General features: G+C 42.9%; 1 protein-coding gene across 1 annotated transcript in view; it reads left to right on the plus strand.

Annotated features, from left to right (window-relative positions):
- Positions 1-22,211, plus strand: part of CHRNA4 (cholinergic receptor nicotinic alpha 4 subunit) — a 99,943-nt gene that overhangs the window by 21,823 nt on the left and 55,909 nt on the right. Inside the window, exons 3-4 of the mRNA XM_073580896.1 lie at positions 5,828-5,872; positions 9,198-9,307. Coding sequence (XP_073436997.1) covers positions 5,828-5,872; positions 9,198-9,307 — 155 coding nt within the window. The remainder of the gene's footprint in view (positions 1-5,827; positions 5,873-9,197; positions 9,308-22,211) is intronic.

Raw genomic sequence — 22,211 nt, forward strand, 5'->3', positions numbered from 1 at the left:
CAGTGACTTCTAAAATGAATCCCTGTGCCTTCATTTCTCGAAAATTCTCCCCATCTGAATGTAACTATGACGTGGGGAATCGGGAATTGTTGGCCATGAAATGGGCATTTGAAGAGTGGAGACATTGGTTGGAGGGAGCTAGACATCAAGTTGTGGTCCTCACCGACCACAAGAATTTGATTTATCTTGAATCAGCCAAACGCTTGAATCCTAGACAGGCTAGGTGGGCCTTGTTTTTCAAGCGTTTTAATTTTGTTGTCTGTTTTCTTCCTGGCACTAAGAATGCTAAGACGGACGCCCTTTCTAGGAGTTTCTTTGCTGATTCTCTTATTGTGACCGAGCCTACTGCCATTCTAGGTGAGGGGGTAGTTCTTTCCACCATCTCGCCCGATTTGAGACGTGCCCTGGAGGAATTTCAGGAGGACAAACCTGAGCGTTGCCCTATGGGAAAATTGTATGTTCCTGACCAGTGGAGGAAGAGAGTGATGGCTGAAATTCATTGCTCCACGTTGGTACCAGAGATTTGGTGAGTCAGTCTTTTTGGTGGCCTGCCTTATCTCGTGATGTCAGGAATTTTGTGCAGTCCTGTGGGACTTGTTCTTGGTCTAAATCCTGTTCTCATTGTAGTGGGTTGTTGATGCCCCTGCCGGTGTCCAAGAGGCCATGGACCCATATCTCAATGGATTTTATTTCTGATCTTCCTGTCTCTCAGAATGACTGTTATCTGGGTGACTTGTGATAGATTTTCTAAGATGATCCATCTTGTACCACTCCCAAAGTTGCCATCTTCTTCAGAGTTGGTGCCCTTGTTTTTACAACAGGTGGTTCGATTGCATGGGATTCCTGAGAACATTGTGTCGGACAGAGGAGTCCAGTTTGTTTCTAGATTTTGGAGAACTTTTTGTTCCAATCTGGGAATTCAGTTATCTTTCTCCTCTGCGTTTCATCCTCAGACCAATGGGCAGACTGAGAGAACAAACCAGACTTTGGAGTCCTATTTGAGATGTTTTATATCTGCTGATCAGGATGACTGGGTCTCATTTTTACCCTTGGCCGAATTTGCACTAAACAATAGAGCTAGTTCTGCCACTTTGATGTCACCCTTTTTCTGTAACTTTGGGTTACATCCTCGATTTTCTTCAGGGCAAGTGGAATCTTCGACCTGCCCAAGTGTGGACACTGTGGTAGAGAGAATGCAGCAGATTTGGGACCAAGTGGTGGATAAGTTGTCCCTCTCTCAGGAAAAAGCCCAATGGTTTTCCAACCGGCATAGGACCATTGGTCCCTGCTTTAAAGTGGGTGATATGGTTTGGTTGTCGTCAAAGAATACTCCTATGAAGGTTGCGTCTCCAAAGTTCAAGCCAAAATTCATTGGACCTTATAAGATTTTGGAGATTCTTAATCCTGTTTCTTTTCGATTGGCTCTTCCAGTTACGTTTAAGATCCATAACGTGTTTCATAAATCTCTGTTGAAGAGGTTTGTGGAGCCAGTAGTTCCTATGGCGGCACCTCCTGACCCTGTATTGGTTAAAGGCAATGTGGAATATGAGGTAGAGAAAATATTGGATTCTCGTTTGGCTAGACAGATACTCCAGTACTTGGTCAAATGGAAGGGTTATGGCAAGGAGGTTAATTCTTGGGTCTCTGACATTCAGGCCGATAGATTGGTTCGTGCTTTTCACGGGGCCCATCGTGATCGGCCTGGCGGCGTGGATGAGGGTTCGGTGACCCCTCCTCAAGGGGGGGTACTGCTGTGAATTCACTTTCTGGCCTACCTCTGGTTACTAGTGAAGGTAGTGGAGCTGGTTATATTGACAGAGGGGTCACGAGTTCTCTTTCCGGGCTCCCTCTGGGGGTTACAGGGGGTAATGAAGCTGCTCTAATTAACAGAGGCCTGCCACCTGATAATGAGGAGGATGATTGGACATCTGGAGTTTTTGACTGGATTTAAGACAGCCGACTCCCTCTACCCCTGCTGGTGATTTTTTCCTGCCTCCTGAGGTCTTAGTTTCCAGCTCAGTCCCTGCATGCTCAAGCTAAGTGTTCTTTTGCTATTGTTCACATTTGATTTGGTTTTGTCTATTTAGTTTTGTGTGGTCAGCCAGCCATGTCTCCCAGAGGTTTTATGGCTTGTCAACATGTAGTTTGGCAAATTCCAGTCTGGCTTTTTTATTTTTTTTCAACAATGGTGTCCTCCTTGGTCGACTCCCATGAAGTACACTTTGGCTCATACAACAACGGATGGTGCCATCTGACACTGATGACCTTTATTCTGTTTAGAAGTTTTTCTGGGCTCTTTTGTTACCATTCGTATTATCTGTCTCTTTGATTTGTCATCAATTTTCCTCTTGCGGCCACGTCCAGAAAGGTTGGCTACAGTCCCATAGAGCTTAAATTTCTGAATTATATGTGCAACTGTAGTCACAGGAACATCAAGCTGCTTGGAGATGGTCTTATAACTTTTACCTTTAACATACTTGTCTATAATTTTCTGCCTAATCTCTGAGAAAACTCTTTCCTTCGCTTCCTCTGGTCCATATTGAGTGTGATACACACCATGTCACCAAACAACACAGTGAGTATCTGTAGCACTATATACAGGCCCACTCACTGATTCCAAGATTGTAGGCACCTGTGATGCTAATTAGTGGACACACCTTGATTTAACATGTCCCTTTTGTCACATTATTTTCAGGGGTACCATCACTTCTGTCCAGGCCTATTCCATGAATTTTATTTATTTTTAAATTCTGTGGAAGCATGGTTGAAAAACAATGTCTGACTTTTATTTGTTCATTTTCAAAGATTTTTTATTTTTATTTACATTTGTCAGATTTAAGTTATTTATGTGACCATTGTGGGTTTTTCTGTCATTAAACGAGGGGTACCAACAATTTTGACCACGTGTGTACGTGTTAGAAGAGTCATTCAATAGGCTGAATACAAGGTGTCCAACCGATGGACTTCTAGTAACCAATTTGTGAGGCATCTTAGCTATTCAGTTTCCCTGCATTGCCCCCACAGGTATAAAGAAGTATTACACAGTTCCTCTTAAAATAAGTTGGCTTTCCTTGTTATAACTAAATATCTCAGATTTTCCCATAATTTGCAATTTTACTAATAAATTAAAGTTCTTAGCCCCATCTTAAAGTTTTGGGAGCATTTTTTTACTTAAATGCATATGTTTTAAGTTAAAAATATTTTATTCAATTAGGTTTCATTATGTAATTTTTCCCAGTTTGACTTTTATCAGGCTCTTTGTTTCAATGCTTATTGCTTTTATCTCCTTTTTTCTCAGCGAATTTATGACCACAAACCACATCAAAGAAAATATATCCTAAATCAGCTCAGAGGATCTCAGTAAAACTGACAGATTCACAGTTAATTATTTCTGTAGCCTTCAATGTGAAAGACGATATATGGAGACTTCAGATTTTTACCAATGGGTAAAAAAAATTCTTAATGAACCGTAATTTTTAGCCTAAAATCCCCTGATGGACTGTCTGTCTTAAGGGGAGCCTGTCATGAATGAATAAGCTTCTAATCTGCAGATAAAGGGTTCATATGCATTTTTATTAGCATAATGCAGCTACCTCGAGAAAATAATCTTTATTCCTCCCGGGAGCCGCCATCTTTCAGTGAAGCCTCCTTTACATGTCAGTGTCTCCAGTACATGTGGTGACAGTTTTAACATGTACTGGAGACACTTACACATGTAGACCCAAGTGAATGGGTCTGTGCACATGTCAGTGTGTCCACACGAGCAGTGTGTCCATGTGCAAAACACGTAGACATGACCATGATTTGCTAGCAGCATGGACCACAATACGTCCCGCACACATGCACACGAATGACATCTGTGTGTCATCAGCGTGACACGTACCAACGTGTGAGAAAGGCGGTTCCATTAGTACTGTTCCCAAGCACCGGGTGCTGAATCCAACTCTCATCATCGTCGCCTGGTCTCCCTGCGATCGGTGTGCCACCAGTCGACGCTGATAAGAGTTGGAGTCAGCACCTGCCATCTGTGCATAGCGTGCATTAAATAAATAAATGAAAACAGCGTGCCCCCCCTATTTTTCCTAACCAGCTGAGGAAAAGCAGACAGCTGGGGGCTGTTGTTATTATTCTGGGAAGGGTCCAATTGCAATAAAGGTTCCCAGCCTATTAATAACAGCTTTGAGCTGTCTGCTTATCTTTTACTGGTTAGTAAAAAGGGGGACTCAAAAAAAAAACTATGTGGGGTCCACTCTATTTTTACTAAGCAGCAAGGGCTAAACATACATATTAAAAGGCTGGGAAGGGGCCAAGGATATTGGCAACCTCACAGACTAAGAACAACAACCCTCAGCCTCCCAAGAAATGGCACATCCATTACATGCACCAATCGGCTCTTCCCACTTGGTGTGTTGGCAAGTGGGGTAATAGTTTTGGGGTTGATGTCAGCTGTTTTATGTCTGATCACATCAAACCTAGGGGTTAGTAATGGAGACGCATCCAGCAAACACCCCCATTACTAACCCCGTAGTCAAAATTAATAAAGACACACACACAGAAAAGTCCTTTAATTGTACAAATCACTCCCCAACAATTACCCTAATTTTTTGTGCGGCTACAGTCACTGCTCAGTACAACGTTAGCGGTGGCTGTAAGCATTCCCTGATACTTTGATTTAACAGCTCCTCTACACAGATGTGCTACACACTGTCAATCAAAATGCCTGGGCATGCTTACACTCACCACTCACAATGATATGAGTGGTGACTGTAGCCGATCTGGTATGAATGCATGACCGAAAGCAGGCGGCTTCCAGGAGAAATGAATTTCATTTTCTCCTGGTAGCCACCGTTTCGGAGTTAATAGCTGCTGAGGTTACTTGTAGGAGAAATTATTACATTTACTGCTATTCCAACATATTCCATAACCCTGTACACAGATTCTCACTTTTGGGTCCTAGTTGTGGGGGGTACAGAGGCAGCAATCACACCTGTGCCTCTCTGCCACATATTATACCAGTAGATTTTTCATTGGAGCCCAAATCCATAGTGCTCATGCAGATTTCTGTGCAACACTGTCTAAGTATGGACCCATTGCACAGACTGGCTGTGAGTCTCCTGACCTGAGCGTGACAGGCTAAAAGAATTAAAAGAAGCTGTCACACTCAGGTTGGGAGTCCCGCGGCTAGTCCGCGCATTGTGGTCTGTGCTTGGACCATGTTGCACGAACGTTTGTATGAGCCCTTACTGATATCGCTTCCTGTGCCCAATGGGGGGCACAATGTGATATCTTAGATGTAGAAAACACTAGAGGAGGAAATATGGTACAATGGGGTTCTCAGAATGAGTTTCTTAGCTGACCCCCACAAGAAAAAATCAGCTAGAATGTACAGTGATGGGAGCCAAGAGTCGCAAATTTAGCGCACTGTGAGTCGAGCTCCAGTGCCATGATCCCTAGGCTGGATGTGGTGATCCAGAGAAGCCCAACAACAATCCTGAAAAGAAAATACACCAGAAGCTCGAAATAACACAAAATCTCACACAGGAATACAAACGAACACGTGCAATTCATACCTTTGAGAGTGCAATAAGACAGAAATGGAAAAACAAGCTGATGGCCAAGAGTAACAATGCCGAGACAAATAAGTGGCACCATACTGTAGAGATGGGTCAGTGGCCAGAAGCTTGGTGTTAAATTGTCTTTCCAGTAGTAGATTATATATCATACATATAAGGTCAGACAACCTCAGCTCTGGTGTTTGATCTTTGTCCAGCTTGTCGTTGTCATGATCCCTATTATTATGTCACTGATCCGTTCATGTTCTCTGCAGGATGAAAAGAACCAGATGATGACCACCAATGTCTGGGTCAAACAGGTGAGTTTCCTCAGGTGCCTTTGCATGATATGGGGCTCATTGACCTAAAAAGAAACACTGCCAAAATAATCTAAGAAGGAATGTTTCTTACTGTGTAGAATGCCAAGCTGGCGGCAAAGGAGACTCCCCTGTGAATTTAAATATGCAAATAGCCACTTCAGAAAGGAGGAGGACTAGAACTCTAGTGTCACCTGCTGGATGTAGCAATCCTAAAAATCAATATCGGCCTTTTAAATATCCTAGCCAAATAACTTAGAATAAGCAGCCAATCAGACACTCGATTTGCAGATGTGTTTCTGGGTGTTTGCCTCTCATCAGTGTAAAGCACGAGATCTGTGTGAGAGACCTCTGAAAAGGGGCTTAAGGTGAAAGGTTTCTCTTTGTGGAGAGTGCCAAATCGTCATAAAGAGACCTATTGGCCATGCAATGCTGCTCTGGGAAATTAAATATGCATATAGCCTCTTCAGAGAGGAGGAGGACAATGAAACTTTATCGCTTGCCATAAACAACATCTCTGTCTATCATACGTGACCTCTCTAAGGCAGTTACACCACTCCATATAATAACTGGTCAGGGGTCTTAAATACTATTACAGTTAATAACTCTCTATTATCTTTATCCCCTCCAGTCCAAAAGTCTCTGCTAAGGGTGAATTATTTTACAAGCATGTACCACAGATCCTCCATCACCCTAGAGCAAACTGCTGTTGACAGTTCTGCTTTTTTTCTTCTTCACTAACCCAGATTTATTTCTTACTCATTTAGGTATTTTAAAAAAATTCAATCAATAAATCTTCCTAATTTAAAGGACTTCAGATTTACCACATCCATTTGCATATTAAATCAAATGCAGATTTCTAAGTAACAGAGGAACAGACTGGCCATGTAAAGATATTGCTGGACTTGACTTTGATAGAGCTTCATGTGCATACAGTTGTGGCCAAAAGTATTGACACCCCTGCAATTTTGTCAGACAATACTCAGTTTCTTCCTGAAAATGATTGCAAACACAAATTCTTTGGAATTATTATCTTCTTATCTTCATTTAATTTGTCTTAAATGAAAAAACACAAAAGAGAATGAAGCAAAAAAGCAAAACATTGATCATTTCACACAAAACTCCAAAAATGGGCCAGAAAAAAGTAATGGCACCCTCAGCCTAGTACTTGGTTGCACAACCTTTAGCCAAATAACTGCGACCAACCGCTTCCGGTAACCATCAATGAGTTTCTTACAATGCTCTGCTGGAATTTTAGACCATTCTTCTTTGGCAAACTGCTCCAGGTACCTGATATTAGAAGGGTGCCTTCTCCAAACTGCCATTTTTAGATCTCTCCACAGGTGTTCTATGGGATTCAGGTCTGGACTCATTGCTGGCCACCTTAGAAGTCTCCAGTGCTTTCTCTCAAACCATTTTCTAGTGCTTTTGAAGTGTGTTTTGGGTCATTGTCCTGCTGGAAGACCCATGACCTCTGAGGGAGACCCAGCTTTCTCACACTGGGCCCTACATTATGCTGCAAAATTTGTTGGTAGTCTTCAGACTTCATAATGCCATGCACACGGTCAAGCAGTCCAGTGCCAGAGGCAGCAAAGCAACCCCAAAACATTAGGGAACCTCCACCATGTTTGACTGTAGGGACCGTGTTCTTTTCTTTGAATGCCTCTTTTTTTCTCCTGTAAACTCTATGTTGATGCCTTTGCCCAAAAAGCTCTACTTTTGTCTCATCTGACCAGAGAACATTCTTCCAAAATGTTTTAGGCTTTTTCAGGTAAGTTTTGGCAAACTCCAGCCTGGCTTTTTTTATGTCTTGGGGTAAGAAGTGGGGTCTTCCTGGGTCTCCTACCATACAGTCCCTTTTCATTCAGACGCCGACGGATAGTACGGGTTGACACTGTTGTACCCTCGGCCTGCAGGGCAGCTTGAACTTGTTTGGATGTTAGTCGAGGTTCTTTATCCACCATCCGCACAATCTTGCGTTGAAATCTCTTGTCAATTTTTCTTTTCCGTCCACATCTAGGGAGGTTAGCTACAGTGCCATGGGCTTTAAACTTGTTAATGACACTGCGCACGGTAGACACAGGAACATTCAGGACTTTGGAGATGGACTTGTAGCCTTGAGATTGCTCATGCTTCCTCACAATTTGGTTTCTCAAGTCCTCAGACAGTTCTTTGGTCTTCTTTCTTTTCTCCATGCTCAATGTGGTACACACAAGGACACAGGACAGAGGTTGAGTCAACTTTAATCCATGTCAACTGGCTGCAAGTGTGATTTAGTTATTGCCAACACCTGTTAGGTGCCACAGGTAAGTTACAGGTGCTGTTAATTACACAAATTAGAGAAGCATCACATGATTTTTCAAACAGTGCCAATACTTTTGTCCACCCTCTTTTTTATGTTTGGTGTGGAATTATATCCAATTTGGCTTTAGGACAATTCTTTTTGTGTTTTTTCATTTAAGACAAATTAAATGAAGATAATAATACCAAAGAATTTGTGTTTGCAATCATTTTCAGGAAGAAACTGAGTATTATCTGACAAAATTGCAGGGGTATCAATACTTTTTGCCACAACTGTATAAATAGTTTGGGGTGTTAATTCCTGCTCATAGATCCCCATTAATGAGTATCACACACTAGTATTTGTAATGGTCCGAGATTTTGAAATATTAGCTAAAAATTTAAAATAATGTATTATAAGATCCATCAACAGCAATTTGTTGACATTTTCTATTAAAACATATTTATTTCTAACAATGAAAATTAAACCATCTAGAAAGATAATACATTTATTAGAAAAATTCCAGATAAGTCAAAGGTGAATTATTACATTATCACCTCCATAGCTTGTTCCCATAGGGACTCTGCATTGTTTATTTTTTATCTCTTTGGATTGTCACACATAGATAGAAACCGTTCATATGGATGACTTGCACATAATTACATGACATAGGATATATCAGTCACAAGGACCAGGTTAACTCGGACTTAGGCCGGGGTCACACTTGCGAGTGCAATGCGAGAAACTCGCAGGAGTCTTTCGCCTCAATACCCGGCACTGCCGCCGGCGGTTCGGACAGGAGCGTTCAACTGCATAGAAAGATATGCAGCCGCACACTCCGGTCCTGAGTGCCGGCGGTGGTGCCGGGTATTGAGGCGAGAGACTCGCGAGTGTAGTGCCAGAAACTCGCACAAGTGTAATCCTGGCCTTAGTCACATCCTCTCCTTCCTGGCTGGCTTCCATTGAAATGTTACCTGGCAATTACTCTAATAGCATCTAATGAGAGCCGGTGATTTACCAATGTGTTTTCTGTGCTCCCTCCTGCAGGAATGGCATGACTACAAGCTCCGCTGGGACCCCCTGGAATATGAGAATGTTACATCAATCAGGATCCCCTCAGAGCTGATCTGGAGGCCAGACATCGTCCTGTATAACAAGTGAGGCAGTCTCCATAATCTGCATTACATAGGAATCTTATTTCATTACTAATACATGACCAGGAGGGTACAACTATTGGGATTTAAGGTGGTCAATTCAGTTTGTGTTAACCCCTTCACGACCCATGACGCCTACGTAGGCATCATGAAAAGTCGTGCCCAAACGACCCATGACGCCCCCGTAGGCGTCATGCTATAAATAGCGTTCCTGCGGGTCGGGTGATCGGGGTCACTGAAAGGTCACCCGACCCGCACACAGAGGACACTCTATGGTTAATCCTAGGGGGCGTGGCTTAAGCCCCACGTGCCTACGATCGCTCTGATTGGCTGTTAAAAGTGAAACAGCCAATCAGAGCAATTTGTAATATTTCACCAATTAAATTTGGTGAAATATTACAATCCAGCCATGGCCAATGCTGCAACAGCATCGGACGTGGCTGGACACCGACACCCGACCCCCCCACCGATCGGCCCCCGCCATCGATGGAGGGCAGCGATCGGTCTCTGCCATCATCATCTGCTCCCCCTCCCCTTCCTATCGCTCCCCCCCACCTTCCGAATCCCCCCCCGGTAGCTCCAATGTCCTGCTTTGGCTCCCCTGGATCATGGGCGCCGCCATCTTGCAAAATGGCGGGCGCATGTGCAGTGCGCCTGCCATTGTCCAAGATGGCGGCGCCCATGAATTTGTCGGCTGCCCATTCATTTTTCATTTTGATCACTGTGATAAACTCTCACAGTGATCAAAATGAAAAAAAAAGTAAATACACCCCCCCCCATTTATCACCCCCATAGCCAGGCACAAATAATAAAATAAAAAATATATATATTTTTTTCCATTTAGGGTTAGCATTAGGGTTAGAGTTGGAATTAGGGTTAGAGATAGGGTTAGGGTTAAAGATAGGGTTAGGGTTAGAAATATGTTTATGGTTGGAATTAGGGTTAGGGTTGGAATTAGGGTTAGGGTTAAAATTAGGGTTAGGGTTGGAATTAGGGTTAGGGTTGGAATTAGGGTTAGGGCTGGAATTAGGGTTAAGATTAGGGTTAGGGGTGGGTTGGGGTTGGGATTAGGGTTAGGCTTGTAGTTAGGGTTAGAGTTGGGATTAGGTTTAGGGGTGTGCTTGGGTTAGGGTTGTGGTTAGGGTTATGATTAGGGTTGGGTTAGGGTTAGGGGTGTGTTGGGGTTAGAGTTGGAGTTAGAATTGAGGGGTTTCGGCTGTTTAGGCACATCACGGGGTCTCCGAACGCGACATGGCGCCACGATTTAGTCCAGCCAATTTTGCGTTCAAAATGTCAAACAGCACTCCCTCCATTCCGAGCCCCAATGTGTGGTTTACCCCCACATATGGGGTATCAGCGTACACAGGAAAAATTGCACAACAACTTTGGGGGTCTAATTTCTCCTGTTACCCTTGGGAAAATAAAAAAATTGGGGGCTAAAAAATGATTTTGGTGAAAAAAATGATTTCTTTTATTTTCACGGTTCTGCATTATAAACTTCTGTGAAGCACTTGGGGGTTCAAAGTGCTCACCACATATCTAGATAATGTCCTTGGGTGGTCTAGTTTCCAAAATGGGGTCACTTGTGGGGGGGTTTCCACTGTTTAGGCACATCAGAGGCTCTGCAAACGTAACATGACACCCGCAGACCATTCCATCAAGTCGTTATTTCAAAACGTCACTACTTTCCTTCCAGGCCCCGACGTGTGCCCAAACACTGGTCCCCCCCACATATGGGGTACCAGCGTACTCAGGACAAACTGGACAACAACTTTTGGGGTCCAATTTCTCCTTTTACCATTGTGAAAATAAAAAATAGCGGGCTAAAAAATCATTTTTGGAGGAAAAAAAATTATTTTTATTTTCACGGCTCTGCGTTATACACTTCTGTAAAGCACCTTGGGGTTCAAAGTGCTCACTATGCATCTAGATAAGTTCCTTAGGGGTTCTAGTTTCCAAAATGCGGTCATTTGTGGGGGAGCTCCAAAGTGTAGGCAGACAGGGCCTCTCCAAACACGACATGGTGTCCGCTAACGATTGGAGCTAATTTTCCATTCAAAAAGTCAAATGACGCTCCTTCCCTTCTGAGCCCTGCCGTGAGCCCAAACAGTGGTTCCTCCCCACATATGGGGTACCAGCGTACTCAGGACAATATTAACAACAACTTTAGGGGTCCAATTTATCCTGTTACCCTTGTGAAAATAAAAAAATAGCGGGCTAAAAAATCATTTTTGAGGAAAAAAATGATTTTTTATTTTCATGGCTCTGCGTTTATAAACTTCTGTGAAGCACTTGGGGGTTCAAAGTGCTCACTACACATCTAGATAAGCTCCTTGGGGGGTCTAGTTTCAAAAATGGTGTCACTTGTGGGAGGTTTCTACTGTTTAGGCACATCAGGGGCTCTGCAAACGCAACATGATGCCCGCAGAACATTCCATCAGTCTGCATTCCAAAATCGCGCTCCTTCCCTTCTGAGCTTTCCCATGTGCCCAAACAGTGGTTCCCCCCCACATATGGGGTACCAGCGTACTGAGGACAAATTGCACAACAACTTTTGTGGTCCAATTTCTCCTGTTAGCCTCATGAAAATAAAAAATAGCGAGCTAAAAAATCATTTTTGAGGAAAAAAAATGATTTTTTATTTTCACTGCTCTGCGTTACAAAACTTCTGTGAAGCACTTGGGGGTTCAAAGTGCTCACCTCACATCTAGATAATTTCCTTGTGGGGTCTAGTTTCCAAAATGGGGTCACTTGTGGGGGAGCTCCAATGTTTAGGTACACAGGGGCTCTCCAAACACGACATGGTGTCCACTCACGATTGGAGCTAATTTTCCATTCAAAAAGTCAAATGGTGCTCCTTCCCTTCTGGGCCCTGCCGTGAGCCCAAACAGTGGTTTATGACCACATATGAGGTATCGGTGTACTCAGGAGAAATTGCCCAACAAATTTTAGGATCCATTTTATCCTGTTGCTCATGTGAAAATAAAAAAACTGAGGCTAAAAGAAAATTTTTGTGAAAAAAAAGTCCTTTTTTTTTCACGGATCAATTTGTGAAGCACCTGGGGGTTCAAAGTTCCAAAATGGGGTCACTTGTGGGGGGGGAGCTCCAATGTTTGGGAACACAGGGACTCTCTAAACTCGACATGGCAACCGCTAAATATTCCAGCATATTTTCCATTCAAAAAGTTAAATGGTGCTCCTTCCCTTCCACGCCCTGCCGTGCGTCCAAACAGTGGTTTAGAACCACATATGAGGTATCGGTGTACTCAGGAGAAATTGCCCAACAAATTTTAGGATCCATTTTATCCTGTTACCCATGTGAAAATGAAAAAATTGATGCTAAAAGAATATTTTGTTGGAAAAATTAAAATGTCCATTTTTTCCTTCCACATTGCTTTAGTTGCTGTGAAGCACCTGAAGGGTTAATAATATTCTTGAATGTAGTTTTGAGTAGCTTGAGGGGTGCAGTTTTTAGAATGGTGCCACTTTTGGGTATTTTCTGCCATATAGACCCCTCAAAGTGACTATAAATGTGAGGTGGTCCCTAAAAAAATGGTTTTGTAAATTTTGTTGTAAAAATGAGAAATCACTGGTCAACTTTTAACCCTTAAAACTAAAAAAAAATTTGTTTCCAAAATTGTGCTGATGTAAAGTAGACATGTGGGAAATGTTATTTATTAACTATTTTGTGTCACATAACTCTCTGGTTTAACGGAATAAAAATTCAAAATGTGAAAATTTTCGCCAAATTTCCGTTTTTCTCACAAATAAATGCAAACATTATCGACCTAAATTTACCACCAACATGAAGCTCAAGATGTCATGAAAAAATAATCTCAGAATCGCTAGGATCCGTTGAAGCATTCCTGAGTTATTACCTCATAAAGGGACACTGGTCAGAATTGCCAAAAATGGCCAAGTCATTAAGGTCAAAATAGGCTGGGTCATGAAGGGGTTAAGAAGCCTAAATCTCCTTATCAAAGAGTTGAAGGATAGTTTGGCCCTCCAATTTGAAAAGCATGTTGTGGCCGTTTATGGTTCCCCACTCTGAGATGGGCAAAGGATTCAAGCGGACACAGGAAATAATATTTCAACAGCCTTAGAAGAAGGCAACGCGCTTGATGATTTCACAGTCTCACAAGAGGCAACAAGATTACTTGAACAGAGGTAGGTAATTGCCTTGTATGGCAATTCGCTGTCACTCTCCTCAGCAGCAACTCCTTCACTCTGCAAAAGTCTATGCATCTCTATCTCTGCAGTACTCAAAGGACTAGTCATAACCACTCTCATGGTGACCTCTCTTTTCCAACAGTGTCCTATAGTAGCTTGTCTGACACTTTGCACAATTTTGCGGGATACCCTTCGCAGTTTCTGTGACCCAGTTGCTCATAGTCAGGTGCCTATCTCCTCGCCATTTCTGGTGTGGCACTCCTCCTCACACTTAGGTTTCAGGTTACAGACTCCGCTGATGGGGAAAATCCTGCTGCTCTTGAGTTGCTATTTCCTTGCCTAGCCTGGCCTAATTTTCTTTCCCTGGATCAAACAACACTTGAACTTTATGCTCCACAGTGGAAAAGTCCTGGCATTTTGCACCTGAATGGTTAGTGTCTACCCATCCCCATTTTATATCTAACTAAGAAGCAGGCAGTTTTTCTCTGTTGTGTAAGGAGGTAGAACGGACCCACAGGTACCTGCGTGCCGTGTCCGGAACAAGGAAGAATACATCCTCTGTCCCCGACTGAGTGAGGAGGACCTTCCCCTGCTGCAGGAGGGAAGGAGGAGAGAGACGGAGCTTACTGCTGACAGGAAGGGGCGGGGAGAACCTAGAAAGAGCTCGCAGCCACAGTAGTATAAGAAAGAAAAGCACGCGAAAGAAGAGAATTTGGCACCAGGTCAGAGCTTCGCACAGTGGGGTGAGCAGTGCGCTCTGCTCCCCATCCTGACACGGAGACCCAGCGCTGCGACAGGCTGTGCTGCAGTCGACCAGAAGGACAGGGACTTCCGCGGTGAGGGAAGCAGTGTGCTCAGCAGCAATTCACAGCAGAGCTGTGCAGAGCCGTAGAGCCATAAACACACAGAGCAGAGCTGAGTGGGGTGTTGCAGCAGACACAGAGAGGAGTGTTTGAGCCGGGAGCACCAGCAGCGTGCAAGCCAGTGCCTGTAGTCGCCCGCCGCCAACAGTGGGGGCCAGAGAGAAGGTGACGTGCAGTGTAAGCCCGGTAGCTGCCAGAAAGCAAGGCACAGAATGCTCCGTGTCCATGAGTACAACACACGTGCCCCATAAGAGTGACCGGGGACAGGACAGACCTGACTGGGCCATTAAACACCGGCCGAGCCATGTTGGGCTCGTACAAGACCATAACCCGTATTACTGTCAGCCACTTTGGGCCCGCTTGACTGAGACTGTCAGGAGAGTTGTGCAAGAGTCATGGCGGGCCTAGACATTACCGTGGCCTGTACCCTTGTATGCATCTACAGTATATGGACTAGGGGAAGTGGAAGGTACCGGAGACCAACCACTGTTACCAGAAGAAGGGGTATTGTTTGCTTGCTGGACTCCATTAATAAGGACCCCGTGTCAACAGTTGCCAGCGCTATTAAGTTTGCAGCAGGAGCTGCAGTTTAAGGACTTCCTGACGTCTGTTATTGTACCGCCATTATTTTGAACCGTTGTTCTTCACCTTAAGAATATCCTTTGATTTAATGTACTGTTTGTCTCCCCTGTATATCCCTTTGTCTCCCTACATCCTTTTCCATTCATGCTATTTAACCCTTTACCTCCCTGCGTGGAGTATTCCCCTGTAAATAAACCTGTCAACCCTTGCTCTGCCTGCGTCCTGTCACTGCATCCCGCGTTCCTGCTTGATCTCTAACACTAAATGTAAGGGTAGACCAGGACTATAATCGTGGCCAGAGACACTAAAGCATCAGTGTCCTGGCCTTCCCTCACAGAAAATTGCATTCCACTGTTTGGTGTACCTGCGTCTCCAGGTTCACGTCCACCTGGGCACTTCCCAAGCGGCAATGGCCCCTCTCCAAGGTGACTTCCAGTAACTGAGACACAGTCTATGGTAACTTGAACGGTTTCTTTACTGATAACTTCACACAATATATTTACAGTTGGCACATCGTAGAATACACATTCATCTTTACTTGCTTCCTCAGCTCTCCCTACTTTGCTGACACTTCTATACGGCATGTGCCTGGACCGGACCATCTTAGACTGCTTCGCAGCTTCTTCCTGGCCTAACCTCGCCATGATGACAATTCCTTCTGACTGTCTCGCCCCAGACCTTAAATCATACACCACCCGGTTTGGTTGCCTCTGGAAAAGCATTCGACCCATCTGTACCGCTCCCTGTGAAGCTACAGCATCCTTCTGTACCTCACTCCATCCGACTCCCTCCCTAAAAGCATCCACCCAGGCTTTGAGTCACCACATGTTCTCTCTACTGTTCTGGCCCACTGTATTGATGCCCAGTGGCCGTGGATAACTTGGACTGTCATTGCTTAACGTGGCTGCTGAGCCATTCTGGGCCTATAGCCCATGTGGACACTTCAGGCACCCTGGCCCTGTCTGAACTAACTTCCCTTCTCATCTAATCTTAACTCCCCACAGTCCCTCCTACAATTATACCTATACTACCAACAGTACTATAAACTAGAGTACCCCACTAGTGTCCAAAAGGAGCACTACGCTTTCCCTATTCTGTAAATAGCAAACCTTGAAATGTAGTAAACATTATCACACTTTTGTGCAGATAACAGCAACAATAAGAATAAGATATAGAGACAAACAACGGTATTACCCAACAAGTAGTAGCAGTACCATTCCATATGTGCGGTAATACATGTAAACATGTAGCAGTAATACATGTAAACATGTAGCAGTACCATTTAGCAAAGCGTAATAAATACTGCATTGAACATTTTACTTAACCCCTTTACAGCTGCACAACTTTTCCTGCTTTGCCTGTGTCAGTCTGGCCTCAACTATTGGAAAAGTTTTGGCTTTTAAAATCCTCTGGATTCTATAGATATGTGAAGGTGCATACAAATGCCAACTACATGCTGCTCTCTAACCGAACCAAGTCACAAATAACTCACATTAAAAATAAAGGGTCAATCCCATCTCAACTGGAAGTTGCAGAAACGTTGTTGCTGCTGAGGTAATACACACCACAGTTTTTGAAGAATTCCCTTAAAGCGTGAAGGAACAGTACTTGTCACTCAGCCTATGGTTGAAACTGAATGAGCTACAAAGTAATCTGCGACATAAACATGAGCAGATTTTATGTGGCGCCGCTTATCTCTGTATAATCAGCAGGCCTGACATAGAAATGGAAATTGTGATGTCAACATTCCAAAATTTGTTAAATTGAAATGTCCGATATAAGGCAATGTCTGTATAATGAGGCGGCGCTGGTGCATTTCATGTCATTTATTTCATCTGTCTGACATTTCATTTACAAAATGCGTTATCTGAATGTCATTTACTGCATGAGAAATCTCGTGAATTTAGCAAAAAGTACAAGATCCCTGCAGGGAAATAGGAAGGAGAAGGACGTTAACGTGTGCTGTGTACTTTGTGGAGGGAAAGGACCTGTAAAAAAGCCTTATGATATCTGGACTGGCCAACATATGAAAAGCTCAAGCTGGGATTCTGCTTTATTAAAATACCGTAATCTCTTAACCCTTTTCACCCATTACCTTACAGTGGAGGTATTCACATGCACTGAGGATAAACTGGATTATCTGGAGATGTTCTGAAAATAGAACATGTCATACACCGTGCTTCCGAAAATTAAAGTGATCTTGTCAGGAGATTCAACTGTGAGCCCAGATAAATACGGTATATTTCATTATCTATCCTGTACCTATCCTGAGTTACGTCCTTTGGTATCATCCAGAGCTGGACTCGCTATTCTGCTATAGGAGTTATTGTGTACATTTTGTACATTACTTATCCTGAGTTACATCCTGTATTATACTCCAGAGCTGCACTCACTATTCTGCTGGTGGAGTCACTGTGTACATACATTACTTATCCTGTACTGATCCTGAGTTACATCCTGTATTATACTCCAGAGCTGCTCTCACTATTCTGCTGGTGGAGTCACTGTGTACATACATTACATTACTTATCCTGTACTGATCCTGAGTTACATCCTGTATTATATTCCAGAGCTGCACTCACTATTCTGCTGGTGGAGTCACTGTGTACATACATTACTTATCCTGTACTGATCCTGAGTTACATCCTGTATTATACTCCAGAGCTGCACTCACTATTCTGCTGGTGGAGTCACTGTGTACATACATTACATTACTTATCCTGTACTGATCCTGAGTTACATCCTGTATTATATTCCAGAGCTGCACTCACTATTCTGCTGGTGGAGTCACTGTGTACTGTATATACAAGCCAATTAAACCCAAAAGTCATTATCTCAGTAAATTAGAATCCTGTATTATACTCCAGAGGCTGCACTCACTATTCTGCTGGTGGAGTCACTGTGTACATACATTACATTACTTATCCTGTACTGATCCTGAGTTACATCCTGTATTATACTCCAGAGCTGCACTCACTATTCTGCTGGTGGAGTCACTGTGTACATACATTACATTACTTATCCTGTACTGATCCTGAGTTACATCCTGTATTATATTCCAGAGCTGCATTCACTATTCTGCTGGTGAAGTTGCTGTGTATATACAAGCCAATTAAACCCAAAAGTCATTATCTCAGTAAATTAGAATACTTTATAACACCAGCTTAAAAAATTATTTTAAAATCCAAAATGTTGGCCTACTGAAATGTATGTTCAGTAAATGCACTCAATACTTGGTCGGGGCTCCTTTTGCATCAACTACTGCATCAATGTGTCGTGGCATGGAGACGATCAGCCTATAGCTCTGCTGGGGTGTTATGGAAGCCCAGGTTGCTTTGATGGCAGCCTTCAGCTCGTCTGCATTGTTGGGTCTGGTGTCTCTCATCCTCCTCTTGACAATACCCCATAGACTTTCTGTGGGATTAAGGTCAGGCAAGTTTGCTGGCCATTCAAGCACAGTGATACTGTTGTTTTTAAACCAGGTATTGGTACTTTTGGAAGTGTGGACAGGTGCCAAGTCCTGCTGGAGAATGAAATTTCCATCTCCAAAAAAGCTTCACGGCAGAGGGAAGCATGAAGTGCTCTAAAATATCCTGGTAGACGGCTGCCCTGACTTTGGTCTTGATAAAACACAGTGGACCTACACCAGCAGATGACATGGCTCCCCAAACCATTACTGATTGTGGAAACTTCACACTAGACCTCAAGCAGCTTGGATTGTGTGCCTCTCTACTCTTCCTCCAGACTCTGGGACCTTGATTTGCAAATGAAATGCAAAATTTACTTTCATCAGAAAACAACACCTTGGATCACTGAGCAACAGTCTAGTTCTTTTTCTCCTTGGCCCAGGTAAGACACTTCTGGCATTGTCTATTGGTCATGAATGGCTTGACACAAGGAATGTGACACTTGTAGTCCATGTCCTGGATACGTCTGTGTGTGGTGGCTCTTGAAGCAATGACTCCAGCAGCAGTCCATTCCTTGTGAATCTCCCCTAAATTTTTTAATGGCCTTTTCTTAACAATCCTTTCAAGGCTGCGGTTATCCCAGTTGCTTGTGCACCTTTTCTACCACACTTTTTCCTTCCACTCAATTTTCCATTAATATGCTTGGATATAGCACTCTATGAATAGTCAGCTTCTTTAGCAATATCATTAAACTGACCTAGGATCGCCAACTCATATGCAATCAAACCATAAGCAGCACTCTGTTTTAGCGCTATAGCACGAAAATATGAGAATTGCATTACTGCACTAGAAATAGGAAAAATTGAGAATGTTTAGCGCTTAAAATTGCCAATTCATGTGTACCCCGCAGCCACGATAAGGCAATTCTCGTTGCCAGGAACTAATGCCTATCCTCTCTTAGACTGAAGTCTAAACCTCTATGGGAACCTAATGTGTCTCCTCTCTTGGATTGAAGTCCATATCTCTTTGCAGGGGTATGATCCTACTGCAATTAAAAACGCCTGAGGCTAAGAGGCGGAGTGCTCAGTCACAAGGCTAATACATACAATATCAAACAACTGACCATCACATCCAAACATGATTTAGGTCTGAACAGGTGCTTACCTAAAGTCACTAACTCATATACAATCAAACAAGAAGCAGCACTCTGTTTTAGCGCTATAGCATGCAAGTATGAAATATGAAAATTGAATTGCATTACTGCGCTAGATTGTGGAACCTACTGAAACAGACTAGGGACCTTTTTTAAATGCTTAGGAAGCCTTTACAGGTGTTTTTTGTTAATTATTCTAATTTACTGTGATAATGACTTCTGGGTTTTCACGGGCTGTAAGCCATAATCATCAATATTAACAGAAATAAACACTTGAAATAGATCACTCTGTTTGTAATGTCTCTATATAATATAGAAGTTTCGCTTTTTGTATTGAAGAACTAAATTAATTTTTTTTGATAATCTAATTTACTGAGAAGCACTTGTACATTACATTACTAGTCCTTTGCTGTTTCTAGATTACATCTTACATTTTACTTCAGAGCTGAGCTCACAATTCCATAATTTGTATTTGGAAACAATTGGAAACATCTTATTTCTTATATTGAAGGTGGCCAGCAATTTTACTTTTCGTCCAACATTCCACTCATGTATTTGCACCTTCTCTTCCCTGTGTAAACCCTTTTATGGCCTCTGATGGTAAATTTGTAAGCAACACAGTTCATTATTTGTAATACAGATGTAATAACCCCCAATGTGAAGGAGTCAGTCCCGGTGAGATACGTGGTCATAACTATTGAATTCAGCTTTCATGCTTCAATTTACCCGCATTGTCAGTGACGAAAGGTTTCTAATTGTGCATTCTCAGCTCGTATTGTGCAGATATGGAACCGACCCAAGACACAGACCAGGCAATGACAAGATCCAGAACTCGCGCAGATCCTCATTATTGTTCCCAAACAAGCAAGTTCTTAATGGCCCTTAGTTTTGTCTTCGCAGGCAGCTCCCACTGGAGATTGTGTCGCCTTCTAGTTAAATAACCTTCTCCTGTTTGGAAATGCTGGAACAAACTTTAAATGAGCCTCTAGTTCTGCTCCAGTCATTTAGATTCCACTGTAATTAACACGGCAAGGCTGAAGTAGAAAATACTGCTCCTGCAGCAAACCTTCTTGTGGTCTTCATTTTCTAAGAATACTCTGGGGATGCGAGGGAGGCCGGCTGCTTCGATAAGTGCTAGCGAGGGAATTACCAGTTATCATGAAAGAAGCTTGTGATTATCACACAGACCTTTCAAGATCAGCTAAAATTGAGATGGAAATGTTTGTATGGGACAAAGTCTCTCTGTATTTTTCTGGTTGTGTGATCGTGATTCTCTTATCTTTCTCTCTCTCAATTTGTGATTAACTTATGAATTCAAAGATCAGGCATTAGAGAAGGTGGGGGATAATCTCATGAGAAGGGCTACATAACTATTACATTGCCTAAGAGACAGAGTATGAGATTTTTTCTCTTTCTAGAAATGTTCTATATTTATATAATCACTTTTTATGGGATTTATCTCCATAAGAAGGTCAACAACACAATCAGAGCAGAGAATTATGGAGGTTACAGTAAAAGACTAGTAAAGCCAATCAATGGAGGAGTGTAAAAAGTTACATCCAAGTCTCTGGAAAACCTAATCAATACCATAAGTAGAGAATTGTCAAAAGTTCTAGTGAGGGCCTAGTGGACCAAATCAATACCTTTAGTAGAACATTGTAGACAATTTAAGGAAAAGTGGAGTGGACCCAGTCAATGCTTTTAACAGATGGCTGAAGATGGTTACAGTTTGTGATGTAATTAATCATTTTGGTAAAAGATATTAGTTGGTTTATAGTAAAATTCTACTATACTAAATTATTATTATTGAGTAAAGAGTTGTAAAAGTTTTTAAGAGTCTAAAAGGTTGTCTAGTAAAAGAGTCTGGTAGAAAAATGTAATGTAATGCTGTAGACAGTCACAAAGATAGATCCAATCAGTACAAATTGTAGATAGTTCTGGGATGATTATAATAAAGGTTTAATAGGCCCCATCAATCCATTGAGTAGAGGATTGTAGAAAGTTCTAGTGAGGTTCTCTTAGACTAAATCAAATCCTTTAGCACAGGATTGTCGAAGGTTCAAGGAGAAGTGTAGAGGATCCTGACGTTGCTTTTTGTAGATGGTGGATATGGTTACAGTTTTTGACCAAATAATTCACTCTCAGAGTTTTGTAGATAGTGTATATTGAAAGTCTTGAATGCTTGACCAAATGCCTTGGGTAAGGTGTTGTTGAAAATTCTGGTGACTATCTATCAGACAAAATGTCATTAGGGGTTATTAAAAGCTGTAGAAAGTTAGGGTACTGTTACACCTAGCGATGCACCAGCGATCCCGACCAGCGATATGACGTGGTCAGGATCGCTGGTGCATCGCTAGGTGATCGCTAGTGAGCTGCCACTCAGGCAGATCTCACCAGCGACATCGCAGGGGTCGGGGATCGCTACTAACCTGTCAGACGCGGCGATCCTGCGTCCTCCCACCCGGCTCCACGCGTCGCTCGTTGTCACAGCAGGAAGCGCCGCAGGAAGTGACCGACGAGGAATGATCCAGGAGCTTCTCGCGCGATCAGCAATAACCAGCGGGGGAGCGGGTCGGAGGTAAGTATCACATGCAGCGATATTGCTAGCCACAAAATCGGTGACTTTACAGCGATATTGCTAGCGATATCGCAGTGTGTAATGGGGGCTTTATAAAGAGAGTATGATAGACCTATTCACCATAAGCTCTAGGACGATCACAATAAAACATTTA

The sequence above is a fragment of the Dendrobates tinctorius genome, unplaced genomic scaffold (assembly GCF_039654945.1).
Source record: "Dendrobates tinctorius isolate UK_male_01 unplaced genomic scaffold, ASM3965494v1 ptg000065l, whole genome shotgun sequence".
Lineage (NCBI taxonomy): Eukaryota > Metazoa > Chordata > Amphibia > Anura > Dendrobatidae > Dendrobates > Dendrobates tinctorius.